We start from the raw sequence: 15,347 nt of genomic DNA on the forward strand, positions 1-15,347 counted from the left end.
TTCTTTTTCACGTTTGAACTGTCCTAAGCCTGAAGATTACATTTTATATTCTGGTCCAGCTTTTAGCCTGATCTTTCTTCTTCTTTTGTCCAGGCAGTTTTGAAGTGGTCATCCTTGATGACCTGGAAGGTTTCAGGAAGTGAACTTCCCTTCATGCAAACAACAAATAGTGCGCTCATTTACCCATACTAGAGAAAAATGAAAGTCAAAGCTGAAAGTAAAATGGACATAATTTTAATGATTTTTTAAATTTTGTGCATTGGATTCAAACAGCAAACTGTGTGCACTCAACTGTTATCACAATGTTGTCAAGAGGTCTGTGTCTTTTACCATTTTACACACAATTGTTCATTACAGTATGTTATCAGCCTCGTGGAAACCAGGGGTGTGGCATGGTAAGCAGAGGTGGTAGTGCACCTAGCTTTTATATTATCTAACTTGAAAATATTTCTCTTCTATGACTCCTTTTTTTCTTGATAAAAATAGTTTTCACCAAACGTTGGTGGTGCACACGCACTACCATTCATGCTCGACATCACACCCCTGACAGGAACGCATGTTCTTATTTTGTTGATAAAAAGTATTACAAAAATTTCCATACAAAAACTATTTTCATAGAAATCTTGCATTTCCACAAATAAACCTGAACATTTTTTGAAAAAAACTGCTCAAGAATTTTGTTCATTTAACATTGTGACTGTATTGATAAATGCAGTCCACGTCAGAGTTCACCACACATACTTCTCTTTAGATGACCAGTCCCCTTTCTCCTTTCACTGAGATCTGCCCAGGCTCCATCAAGTTCATTTATAGCAGGAAGGAGGTTTTGGATTAACATGTCTGAATGTTAGAATGAAAGTTGCAGTCTTCCACAGAACTATCAATACTCAGCCCTCTTTTACAGCTTAAGAAAAAGATTGCAAAACATCATCCATTTTAATTCAGAATCTCTGAACCAACTGTTGCTTTTTTATTCTTGGTGTGAGGTTGGGGAAAGGGTGGCTGGAATAGGTAGGGATTTGGTAGAGATACATGTTAAATCTCCTGCCACAGTGAATATAAGAAAAAACATTATTGCCTTGGTAATTTGACACTTCTATTTCAATCAGTGACACAGACTGTCAAAAAAAAAACAAAAAGAAAAGAAAGAAAGACACTGATGAAGATCTGCTTTATATTCCACTTGCCATGAAATTCAGATTTGTTTTGCTTTACATTTCTTCACATCCTATAAGCACATATTGTCTATTCAGATGACCATTATACTGAGTAGCTGGGGGCTAGTGACATCATCACCCTCTTATCTGGGTGTTCAGAAGACTTAACTGTGTCTTGTAACACTACAGTTTTTGCTGATTCCAAGTATTTTTATTCTTAATGATTTTTTTCCTCTGGTTACCCTTGGGGCATTGATATTCCATCTCCTGGCAACAGTTGAACCTCAAAAGGAACCTGTAATTTCTTCCTGGACTGCATTTGAAACCAGCCACAAAATGGTTATGTAACATTCACTCAGAAGAAGGGAGGAACCCATGATAAACAGTGTAACCCCGTGTAACTTGGTTGATCCATGATGTTTATAAATCAAGTCTGATCGTTGTAACTGCTTAGATCACAGAGTCTCTAGTTCATAGACACAGCGGCATGAGGTAACTCATTTTATTTTGCACAGGTTGCATATTTCCACAGGAAACATTCTCGCTAAATTGTTTGGAAAAAAAGACGACAGTTTGTGCTTGGGTGTTTGGCCTCCCAGCTTTATGCCATGGTTTCTTTACCTGGCAACCGTCTGTCGTTAAATGTGTGCATGTTGATAACTTCTTCTGTTTTCACAATAACTGGGGCCTGTGGCTTGTGTTTTAACCGACGCTGGCACTTCAGGGACATCCTCAGTTCCTCTACCATGGCGCTACAGAAGGACCTCTACAGAATAACACAGAAAAGGAAATATTACAAACACATCAAGTGCAATGGTCCTGAAAAATATTAAATTCAGTTTCAACAGACTTGTCAACATAGCAGCCTTGAAGTTTTGAAAAATTCCATTATAATGGTTATATCAAATTATTCCACTTTTAATACTCAAAACATGATAATTAAAATATTTTATCAAAGTGGGCAAGTTTAAAGAAAATCTCCACCTGATAGTGAACTGCCAGCTAGGAATGCATACATTACACATAATTTGAATGAGGTTTTAAGATATATAATTGATTAACATGATAAGATATAATCTACCTTAAATTTAAATACAAGCACAAATAAATCAGTTACCAGAAATCCATCCATGCTATTAAAAAAAATTAGACAAAATATACTGGCTTTTAGATCATAATGTAAGATATGAAAATTTTCTTTAAACATGGATTCTTCATTTTGTCTTTCAAAACAGAACAAAAATAGCACTCACACATTTAGACATAAAATATGGAAAATTATTTTTGGTATTCATTATATCTTTTTTGTGATCATGCCTATAAAACTATTGGTGAAGATTACAAACACATATGACCTAATCATGAAATGACATTGTATCACATTTAAAAATCCATGCACAAATATTAACTACACTTTTGGTATCATCAACTTGGTAACTGAGACTGATAAATAATTTATTTCATGAAGAAAAAATGACCCTATATATATTTTTTAATTCCGATTTCATTGGCAATAGATTTGCCAGAAATTCTATATATCTGGAACTTATGACACACTCCTCAAATTCCTATTACAGAGTGAAAACATAAGACAGAAACTTGTTAGTCTCCCTTTCCATCTAATTGAGATACATGTGTTAGTTACATATAAATCAGATTCATGAGCTAGTTGCATATTGTTGTTAACATTCAGATGGTCTAAGACTTAGGCTATTTTTTTTGCAAGGACTAAAAATGTGGACAACAACTAAAAATGTGGACAAGAATGAAAAATTTACACAATTCCAAAAAGTGATATGAAAACATAATGAAATAAACCTAATCAAATATGCATGAGAAGTCTTTTTTGTTTTGCATTTTATGATGCTTCTTTGTTGTTTATCATCTTAGGCTAATTCCAAAATCCAAAAGGAAGCTTCGGGAGTTGGTGATGTTCAGGGAAGCCTGTTGTGCTGCAGTCCATGGGTTGCAAAGAGTCGGACACAACTGAGCGACTGAACTGAACTGAACTAAATTCCAAAATAATGTAGGATAAAAATGGTTAATACCATATACATGCCTTATACTTTTTAAAATACTTTTCATATATCACTTTTTGTGACACAAACTAACACTGAATTAAGTTGGGCATCTATATGACAGAGGATAACTCACTTTCTGCAGCTCACAACTGCACCTCCAGCAAGATATTCTGATACCCAATTTTATGTATTTTGATCCTGCACTGGTAGCTTCTTGTCCATTCCTGGCTATATTCTCATTTTTCTTCTTTAGGTTGCTGAAGAGTTTCCTTAGTGATCATCCCAAATCTATGCCTTGGCTATTGCTGAAATTCTCACAATTATCAGCAATAATCTATTGTTTTAAACATCAGTTATTAATAGTATTTTCTTGTCCAATAAACAGGTGAAATCAAATCTCTTTTTTTCATCATGACCTCTCTGAGTTAATTTTACCTTATCTCTCCCCCAACCTATTCCTCTTCCTCTTCTTTTTTTTTTCTCTTTACACACATGCTTCTCTTTGGACCGCCAAAGTTTTTCTCCTTTGTTTCTTTTTGCTCTGGTACTTAGCAGAGTTCTTTCATCTTTCACATCAGTCCAGCTTTATCCCTTACCTCCAGACATGACTCAAATTTTAACTTATTCAGGAACTAGTTTCCAGTTGACCAGGCTTATTATTTCTACTCAGTTTACTACTTTCCCCTCACTATCATGTTTCTCTGTCTGACCTCCAGGGCTTCCATGTTTCCCTCTCATTGAATTGTAAAGAATAGAGATCAAGTGCTCACAACACTGTTGTACGCATGTTGACTGAATTAACAATAGCCATACATGACCTTAACATTTTAATTCTTTTTTAATAATGTTTGTAATTCAATTGCTTAAAATTTTTTTTCAGAATCTTAGTAAAATACATTGTGTACAAGTGAGCTAATTAATCAGATAAAACTTTGTTATTTGTTTAATAACATTAAATTCATAAAAATATTAATTTATTAGTGTTTGTCATGGGAGATGATTAAATGCTACACATGAATTCCAAACTAACTGCAAGTTATCTCTATGTATTATTTATTATGTGCTAAATTATACGGTTTTGAAATTCACAGATTCTATTTCTGTTAAAAGATCTATATGACACCTGATAGCCAGTATATGGACACAGTGTTTCTTGTTGCTTAATACCTACTATTAGATGTACTTATTAAGAACATGATGAAAATGATGATGAAGATGGTGATGATGACAACACTGTAGAAATGGAAAAATCTGACTCCAAAAGAGGGAGGAATACATAGTCTTGAGGTAACTTAGTCTTGGTTCTCTGTTGAAACATTTAACAGAAGAATTGATTAGATAATATAACAATGTCAGAGCTTGATGCCATCGACACTTTAAAAATGTTATAGGATGTGAATAATGTTGAATTGTTTGAAATAAGCCTTCATTTAAAATAACTAAATTTCCCAAATTTATAACATTCTCTTTGGCAAACTCAGTTTTTAGATATCATGATTATATTGATTTCACAAGTGATAAAATAGAGATATTGTTTTATCCATAGTAATAGAGTGGTCTAAACAACTGATTTTCTCAGGAAAAAAATCTCACAAATGTACATAACTATTCAACCATGAACTGATTCAGTTTTATTTCTAGTTAGTTAGGGCAAAAATTTGGAGACAATATTGACAAATTGTATTAATAGCCTATACTTAACTTCAGACTATAAATGCATTTAAACTCTTTTAAAGCAATTTTATGTAATATAACACTTGTAATACTGATTAATATAAATTATAAGCATATATCCTGCCCCAATCAAGCATAAATAATTTAAAATTATCTCAAGTAAATGATATTTACAAATTTATAAACTCTGAAAATTGTAAACATGTATTCCCACCATTATCATTTTAGGCTATCTCTATTTTCTTAAGCCATTAGAAAGTAAAAAATTTAATCAAGCAAGCTTTAAGCAGTCAATCAGTAGTTTTGGTTATAATATCATGTTACCACTTTTGTTAACTTTTTTCTCTAAATAAGTTGACTTTGACAGTTCTTTTTTATTTATCAATATGTTTTACCTAAAAAAATAGTATTATCTTAGGTTCTAATACAGTCACCATGAAACTGTAGGTTCTTTTCTTACTTATAATATTTCCAATCCTTCACAAAACTATGAAAATCTTTAGATTTGAGCAAAAATTTGGAGACAATATTGACAAATTTAAAAAATTTAATGATACCATAAAGTATGGTTCATTTGTATCACTAAAGAAAACACAGTTTTTAAAAATTTTTTAAAGCTTTAAAATGTAAATTCTGTATCTTGATCTCTGTAAGACCTGAAGTTGAAACTGTACAGACGATTGTGAAATACAGCTGTTTCTCTGTGTTGTACGTCGCCAAAAAATTACTATGTCTGATTTTTAAACTTCTAACTTGTCATTTGATAGAGACAAATAGTGTTTCCTAATTCATATCATGATCAGAATTTTTCACATGTCCTTTTATTGAACTATGGAATAAGATTTTGAAAAACCTAAATGCACTTGACAGGAATTTTCAGAGTTATAATGAAGAAGAAGGAAACTGAGGAGGAGCGAGGAGGAAAAGAAAGAATAAAAGAGAGAGGAAGAGAGGAAAAGGGGGTGGGGGACTTAAGGAAAGAAACAGCGAAGGAAAGAGGGAAGAAAATAAGGGAGAGAGGAAGTGAGAGAAAGATTGAGGGAGGAAGAAAGAGAAAGAAAACTACCATGCTTTTCGAATCACTTCTTAGGGACAGAAACACACAAATTGTGTCAAAGAAAGTTCCTTAGGGTGAAAACAACAACAAAAATGTTTCTGCACAATATGACAGACTACAAAAAGAAAAAAAGGTGCAAGGATACTAACCATTATTAAAAACCTCTTTTAGTAAGTTTCAAAAGTTTACTAAACAGTGTCTGGATTGTAGGGTGGCACTAACCAAATAGAAGATTCCTGAAAATGAAAATTTAAATCTTTGAGCTGTTAGCATGTATAATTGCATTTAAATTAGTTAAACTCATTATAAAATTCACTATATTTAATGAGGCAACCTGTATTACACATCTCTAATTCTTGAAACAATGAAGGTTTGGAAACCTTAAAAATAATGAATTTGTCTAAATGTACATTGCCTTTTAAACAAGCTATTTTTTTATGTATAAGACAACACATAAATAGTCCACAGATAAATGTTCTCAAGAATATCATTCGTGGTGTTATAGAATAATTTAATCTTAATAGCTTGACTTTCTAATTTATAAATATGTTTATATGATACATGATGTGACAGCACTTTGAGAAGCACATAAATTTTTTTAGTATTAGAAATCTAGTTGCAAACATGCTCCACATTAAACAGTGATATATTTAAACTTCATTTTTTAGTTAAATCCTTTATGTTTAGCAATGTCTTTAAAAAAATAGCAACTGATGAAAAATAAGTTTAATTTTTTAAACTTTGAAACTCATCACTTTCATGTTGAATATATAATAATATACCAATTGGAGAAATAATCATAAATATTATATGCTATTATTTTATTATATTATATGCATATTATATTATATGCTTACATAATATGTAAGGAGGAAACTATGCTATATATCTTACTGTCTGATTTTTTAAGGGTATGCTGCTGCTAAGTTGCTTCAGTCCTGTCCGACTCTGTGCGACCCCATAGACGGCAGCCCACCAGGCTCCACCATCCCTGGGATTCTCTAGGCAAGAACACTGGAGTGGGTTGAAATTAACTAAATGATATTCCAATATTCAGAACAATTTCCAACCATTTTTGTGTACAGTTTCTATTTGAAGCCTATTAAAACATCTTTGACTTCCCTGGTGGCTCAGAGGTTAAAGAGTCTGCCTGCAATGCGAGAGACCTGGGTTCGATCCCTGGGTCGGGAAGATCCCCTGGAGAAGGAAATGGCAACCCACTCCAGTATTCCTGCCTGGAGAATCCCATGGACGGTGGAGCCTGGTGGGCTATAGTCCACGGGGTCGTAAAGAGTCGGACACAACTGAGCGACTTCACTCATTCACTCAAAACATCTTTAAACTGTTTATAAGAGACTTTGTAGTGCAATGTCCTAATATATACTAGCATCTCTCAACGAAAATGTTTTGTTTTTTCATTTAAATTATTTGTTCACTGATTATGGATACCTCATTCATTCTTAGACATTTTCTAATTAATTTCGGATGCTGTAGGCCATTTGACCAAGAATTCCAGATCACATGTAGTAGAGACAAATCCAGTCACTGTAATTAATCCCTGTGGAAAATTGCTCCACTTTAGGTAATACTTAAATTAACTAAATAATAACTCAAGGGAAATAAAAAGTATATTGGATGCAATATGCAACATTTTATATAAATGTTGGTGTTCTAAATAATGAAGATAAATGTCATTTAACAAGGCCCATTTCTTTTGATTTTACTCTTTAATTAGCAGTCTTTTAAAAATATCAAATAGCTAGTGCTATCTATCAGAAGTATAGATTTACCTAAAGCTGTATGAATGTAACAGTGAAGCAATGAGAGATGAAAAATGACTAGCTAAGGTACTCATGTCCAAATATATATATATAATATATATATATAATATATATATATATAAACTTTGATCTTGATGCTTAGTCTTAGAGCAGTACTCTTTTTAAAAAGTCCATATATACATATATATATATATATATATATATATATAATTTAAATATGCTGTGCACTAGTCAGAGAGGTATGTACACATTGATATTCTAACTGAAAAAGCAATACTGTTCTCTTGACTTCCATTCTGTGTGTTATTATATTAGCCTGCCTCACTAACAGTGATTTGAATTTCAGCTAAGTTCTTTTACCTGGACTCTATTCTTAACAAATGGTAATTTTTGAATACTAAATAATAAATCAGACAGAAAAATTATGGCACTAAATTATTTTTTCTTAATAAATAAAATGACAAAGCTTCCTATGTTTTAGCCTGGATTATTTTACAATGATAAACAAAACCAAAGATTAAAATACTCTCAGAAACCTTGACTCTTACTGAATAACTTTATATTGCATTTTGCAAATAAATGAGACAGAGAAAAATGGGGCATCATTATACATTTTTACACTTCCCTTACTTAAGTTAGAAAAATCAATAAATTAGGTCTGACAAGCTTCAACACCATTTTAGTCAACACAGCTGTGAAACGAATTTTAAGAAAAAGCAATGTTAATCATATTCTTGCCAGTAGTCATAATAATAACAATTTTTCAACAAAGTATGTAACATCCAAATAACTAATGTTTAATTCCAGGAAAGCTCTCTTTCCTTTAAAGTACAGCAGTTAAAATGTATCAGTTTTATAAATAAAAATAATAATTATAATGAAAGCTTCTTAGTATATGCCAGACATGCAAAAAGCTCTATATATGTTAACTATATTAACTTCTAAAGCATTTTAATTTATGGTGTATTTGTAACCCATTCATTTATTTAAAAGATGTATAGAAAGATTAATATAACACAGAGTTGAACACACTTGAAGAATGATTCCAAGTCTTTTCTTTTTTTTTAAATTTCAAAACTCATGCTTAATGTCCAGGAAAGTGAAATAACTATACAGGGCTCACGATCAAAGCCCAGTCTGTTTATCTAACTCAAACTCCCACTCCATACATTTTGTCAATACAACATCAGGGATAAAACCTGCCAAGAAAAATAGCTAAATGTTCTCCTTCCATGTCCTGTAGTGTTCTGTGGTGTAAACAGAATAGGCATATTTCAACTTGAGAAACATACTTGACCCTTGATATACTTATCCTCTTCTGCTCAATATGGATAATAATCTTTGCATAGCTCTCAGAGTAACTTTGTACCACTTTAAAAATTCTAAAGTCATTTATGAAAACCAGCTATAATCTTGTTTTAAAACATTATGGGCATTAAAAGAGTATGAGTTATCATAAACAAATGACTTAAAACTCCTTTTGCTGATTTGTAACTACTTAGTGAGCAAAAGGAAGATTGGCAATTGAAGTGTTATTTTATATTTATTTATAAAAAGTGTTTTTTTTTGAGCCATCCAGTTAGTCCCTATAGAGGTTATTAGTGGAAATTGAGAGATGCTCTGCTTTCAGAGAAAGGCAGTAATATAAAAACAAGACAAAATACAGTTTTGTCCAAAGTTTATTTGCCACTTTTAACTTTTGAGTAGCAACATGCTTTATAGCTAGATTTTAAATTAAAAATGTACTTAGAAAGTTAACAGTTAAAACTCCATATATTAAATACAAACTCCCTATATGAAAAGTACAAATATTCCATGGTTTGTAAGTAAGTATTATTTGGAAAAATGTAAATATTGTAATAAAATTTTTACTGATAATTTAGGACAATGTTTGCTTTCATATATCTTCTCCAATAAATGTATTCTTTTATGAAGCATTACTTCTGTTAGAACTAATTCTTCAGCATTCTGGAAGCAATTTGTGCATAAGGATTTATGAACAACTTGTTTTAATTCTCCTGATTCCATGAAATACAGATTCAGCCAGCTTTGAAAAGTATTTTTCCTCTGAATAATCTTTCATACAGAATCTCTAGTCTTGCAAGTTTAAATTAAACCACTACGATTTTCTTCTTATTCCTCATATTGCCTTGTTTCATTCATTTGTCCTTCTATGAGTTACAACTGCCTTCTACATTTCCTATTCAACTATACACTGAAGAACATTCTATGTACCCACAACACTTTTTTTGAATTTTCAATGACTGAAAATCACCACATTATATAAAGATTATTGTTGATAAGATTAACCGGTGTTCTATAATACAAACAACTATGTACACTAAAATGTACTATGTCCTGAAAAACAACTGTACAAAATAGCTCTTAAAATGTACTTTAATCACCTTGCAGGAAAGCACATAACATGTATCCAAGACACGGAATGTAGCTTAGAAATTCAATATCCAGCAATAATTTATATATTTTTATTTCTAAGATATATTTACTGTATTTTCTTTATGCTTAAATAATAGAAAGGGAATATTTTATTATATTTTCATATCAAGAAATGCAAAGATTCATATTCAACCTGATGTTCAATAAGGAACAGTTTGTACAGGCAAATCTATTTCAGTTATATGGAAATAAATCTATTTATAGATGTATCACACAGAAACAAAAGGTGCAACTATGTAAGTTATATTACCATTCTTATTGGAAATCAAAAGAAGGCAGAATTATATATAGCTTTTAAAAGTGAAAATATTCAAAAATTTAAGAAATGATTAATAATTCCAACATAAATTAATAAACAATAATGATCATAAAATAGTATTATAAAAATTCTTACAGCAACTTATAACTCATACTTACAAAAATCAATGTATTATCATAAAAATATATTACCAGAGAAATTAAAATTATACATATTAAGCAAGTTTTTTCAGTTATAAGTAAGATTTAAAGGTAAACACAGACTATTTCAAACAAATCTATGTTATCTGAAATGCATTGATAATTGCCTAAGATATGCAACAATTTTTTGAATTGCTTACTGAATGAACCTCAAGTACTAATGTTTTTAAAAGCAAGGAAAATATAAGGCGAAAAGAAAATTATAAAATGCACATGTTGATTAGTTGTTTTTCAAACATGTTTAAAATGGAAAAACATTTTAAGTAACTTTCATAATGGCCAGGTTATATGGTGAAAACCATCAAAAAAAGAAAAACAACTATTTAGTTTACAAGTTTGAATAAATGTGAAAAGCAATATGTCCTTCAGGCATTAATATTTGCATCAAAATTAAAACCACTAAGTATTTTAAAAATTATAATACACCATCTTGTGGTTATTGGAAAGGAATGCAACTTATAATTTTTATATTTTTATAAGGTCTACATATTTCAGCATTATATTCTCTTTTTAGTTTAACCTGCCCTCATTTAAAAATAACATTCTTATAGTACACTTAATTCTAAAATAGTTCAGAAATATAAAAACATTATAGTCATTAAGACTATAAAGTGTGATCCTTTAATATCTTACAAAATATATACTATAAAAGACATATTATTTTCACCTTTAATAATAATCACTAATTTATTATCATTATTAGAGATAAGACTTGAAAGGTAATATATTAATTATCCATAAACTTTATAAATAAACTTCATTTGCAACTAGATTGCATGTATATCATATCCACCAGCTTATTTAGATAAAGATAGAAATTTTCATTTGTTCTTTTTAAAAATACTAGAATATTATGAATTAAAGAAAGAAGAAATACAATGGAAAAAGAAAAAGAGGTAAGAGATAAAGTATATGGGAGCTGGAATTATTAATAATATATACTTGCGTACTTCCAAAGTGCAAATAAAATTCGTTGCACACTTGGTTCTCAATAAATAATTATTGACTAAATGAATAATTTTAAAAATATTTACTTTGGTTTTAAAATCCAAAAATCTCAATTAAAGACACAAATCCTAAGTGCAAATAAAATAAATTTCTGTATACTCACATGCATATTTTACAATAAAATCTAGGACTATTTCACAGCTAATTTTAATAAATTAACTAAGGTGTTAAACCATATTGCCCAACAAAGTAAAATATTTTTCTCAGGAAAAATGAAGAGGAATGGAGCTCAACAACATAATTTATCACAATAAACACAATATATAACATCTAATAAACCTATTATTTATTTACTTTATAAACATAGTTCTTTTGAATTATGTGAAAACATAGTTTTTTTAATTGTTTATGATCAACTTTCCTAAGTTTCTGGAGTCAGTTTCATTATTTAACAGGTAAAGAAAGAAAAAAGGAAGGGAGTAGAAAAACAGAGAGAAATATAAAAAGGAAGAGTCTTATGCCAACAGGAACTGTCTGAGATATGGAGATACATCAAACTCACTAGTCCTTTTTCCTAAAGGAATTAAGAGGTAAGAATCTAATACGGAAAGAGAGATTCCTCCCCCTACCCCCCACAGAAATCAGCAAATATGAATAAAATAGTGAGCAAAGTTTCCCTTATGGCTCAGATGGTAAAGAATCTGCCTGCCAAGAGGAAGACCAAGCTTTGATCCCTGGGTGAGGAAAATCCCTTGGAGAAGGAAAAGACAACCCACTCCAGTATTCTTGCCTAGAGAATTCCATGGACAGAGGAGCCTGGCAGGCTACAGTCCATGGGGTCATAAAGAGCTGCACAGGACTGAGCGACTACACTTTCACTTTCACTTTCAAGGGAGAACTCTCATCAGAGGCTTCACAAAGGAAAGAATGGACCTTGTTTGAAATGGATAAAACTCATTCCCAACTTTCTCAAGGGGCAGCAAATATTCTTTTTTGTTTGTTTGTTTTAGCAAATATTCTTGGAATGAGGATAGTTTCTGAAGTTAGCTAAGCTTTTTTAGCATCATTCCTTCCAAAGAACACACAGGGCTGATCTCCTTTAGAATGGACTGGTTGGATCTCCTTGCAGTCCAAGGGACTCTCAAGAGTCTTCTCCAACACCACAGTTCAAAAGCATCAATTCTTCAGCACTCAGCTTTCTTCACAATCCAACTCTCACATCCATACATGACCACAGGCAAAACCATAGCCTTGACTAGACGGACCTTTGTTGGCAAAGTAATGTCTCTGCTTTTGAATATGCTATCTAGGTTGGTCATAACTTTTCTTCCAAGGAGTAAACGTCTTTTAATTTCATGGCTGCAGTCACCATCTGCAGTGATTTTGGAGCCCCCAAAAATAAAGTCTGACACTGTTTCCACTGTTTCCCCATCTATTTCCCATGAAGTGATGGGCCCAGATGCTGGGAGGGATTGGGGGCAGGAGGAAAAGGGGACGACAGAGGATGAGATGGCTGGATGGCATCACCGACTTGATGGACGTGAGTTTGAGTGAACTCTGGGAGATGGTGATGGACAGGGAGGCCTGGAGTACTGTGATTCATGGAGTCGCAAAGAGTCGGACACGACTGAGTGACTGGACTGAACTGAACTGAACTGAAGCTTTTTTTAAAAAATGAGATGTACAGATAAAGTGATATGGTTTTCTTTTAAATCAGTTCAGTTCAGTCACTCAGTTGTGTCCAACTCTTTGTGACTCCATGGACTGCATCATGCCAGGCTTACCTGTCCATCACCAACTCCTGGAGTTTGCTCAAACTCATGTCCATCTAATTGGTGATGACTTCCAACCATCGCATCCTCTGTTACCCCCTTGTCCTCCCACCTTCAATCTTTCCCAGCATCAGGGTCTTTTCCAATGAGTCAGTTCTTCTCATCAGGTGGCCAAAGTATTGAAGCTTCAGCTTCACAACCAGTCCTTCCAATGAATATTCAGGACTGATTTCCTTTAGGATGGACTAATGGTTTGATCTCTTTGCAGTCCAAGAGACTCTCAAGAGTCTTCTCCAACAACACAGTTTAAAAGCATTAATTCTTCAGTGCTCAGCTTTCTTTATAGTCCAACCCTCACATCCATACATGACTACTGGAAAAACCATAACTTTTGGAGATGGACCTTTGTTGACAAAGTAATATCTCTTCCTTTTAATATGCTGTCTAGGTTGATCATAGCTTTTCTTCCAAGGAACAAGCATCTTTTAATTTCATGGCTGCAGTCACCATCAGCAGTGATTTTGGAGCCCCCCAAAAAATAAAGTCTCTCACTGTTTCCACTATTTTCCCATCTATTTAGCATGAAGTGATTGTACTGGATGCCATAATCTTAGTTTTTTGAATGCTGAGTTTTAAGACAACTTTTTCACTCTCCTCTTTCACTTTCATCAAGAGGCTCTTTAGCTCTTCTTTGCTCTCTGCCATAAGGGTGGTGTAATCTGCATATCTAAGGTTATTGATATTTCTCCCGGCAATTGATTCCAGATTGTGCTTCATCCACCCTGGCATTTCACATGATGTACTCTGATAACTGTTGTTTCTTGACCTGTATACACATTTCTCAGGAGGCAGGTTAGGTGGACTGGTATTCCCATGTCTTTAAGAATTTTCCACAGTTTGCTGTGATCCACATAATCAAAGGCTTTGGCACAGTCAATAAAGCTGATGTTTTTCTGGAACTCTCTTTCTTTTTTGGTGATCCAGCGGATGTTGGCCATTTCATTGTAATAGAAAATAAAAATCTAACACCACCTTGTGGAAATAGTTGTGCCTTGTATGCAGGTCAGGAAGCAATAGTTAGAACTGGACATGGAACAACAGACTGGTTCCAAATAGGAAAAGGAGTACGTCAAGGCTGTGTATTGTCACCCTACTTATTTAACTTATATGCAGAGTACATCATGAGAAACGCTGGGCTGGAAGAAGCACAAGCTGGAATCAAGATTGCTGGGAGAAATATCAATAACCTCAGATATGCAGATGACACCACCCTTATGGCAGAAAGTGAAGAGGAACTCAAAAGCCTCTTGATGAAAGCGAAAGAGGAGAGTGAAAAAGTTGGCTTAAAGCTCAACATTCAGAAAACAAAGATCATGGCATCCGGTCCCATCACTTCATGGGAAATAGATGAGGAAACAGTGGAAACAGTGTCAGATGTTATTTTTCTGGGCTCCAAAATCACTGCAGATGGTGACTGCAGCCATGAAATTAAAAGACACTTACTCCTTGGAAGGAAAGTTATGACCAACCTAGATAGCATATTCAAAAGCAGAGACATCACTTTGCCAACAAAGGTTCATCTAGTCAAGGCTATGGTTTTTCCTGTGGTCATGTATGGATGTGAGAGTTGGACTGTGAAGAAGGCTGAGTGCCGAAGAATTGATGCTTTTGAACTGTGGTGTTGGAGAAGACTCTTGAGAGTCCCTTGGACTGCAAGGAGATCCAACCAGTCCATTCTGAAGGAGATCAGTCCTGGGATTTCTTTGGAAGGAATGATGCTAAAGCTGAAACTCCAGTACTTTGGCCACCTCATGCGAAGAGTTGACTCATTGGAAAAGACTCTGATGCTGGGAGGGATTGGGGGCAGGAGGAGAAGGGGATGACAGAGGATGAGATGACTGGATGGCATCACTGACTTGATGGACGTGAGTCTGGGTGAACTCCAGGAGTTGGTGATGGACAGAGAGGCCTGGCATGCTGTGATTCATGGGGTCGCAAAAAGTCGGACAAGACTGAGCGAC

At 33.2% G+C, this 15,347-nt stretch overlaps 1 protein-coding gene across 7 annotated transcripts in view; it reads right to left on the bottom strand.

Moving 5' to 3' along the window:
* Positions 1 to 212: 212 nt before the first annotated feature.
* Positions 213 to 15,347, bottom strand: part of GRIK2 (glutamate ionotropic receptor kainate type subunit 2) — a 731,033-nt gene continuing 715,898 nt past the window's right edge. For 2 of the 7 annotated variants that reach the window (XM_024996836.2, XM_059889840.1), the window contains one exon: positions 213 to 1,923. In XM_024996836.2, coding sequence (XP_024852604.1) covers positions 1,759 to 1,923 — 165 coding nt within the window. In that variant the 3' untranslated portion in view covers positions 213 to 1,758. Of the gene's footprint in view, positions 1,924 to 4,345; positions 4,485 to 6,058; positions 6,146 to 15,347 lie in introns of those variants that run through there. The other 5 variants (XM_024996832.2, XM_024996835.2, XM_024996833.2 and 2 more) reach the window with 5 other exon arrangements.

The sequence above is a fragment of the Bos taurus genome, chromosome 9, assembly GCF_002263795.3.
Source record: "Bos taurus isolate L1 Dominette 01449 registration number 42190680 breed Hereford chromosome 9, ARS-UCD2.0, whole genome shotgun sequence".
NCBI lineage: Eukaryota > Metazoa > Chordata > Mammalia > Artiodactyla > Bovidae > Bos > Bos taurus.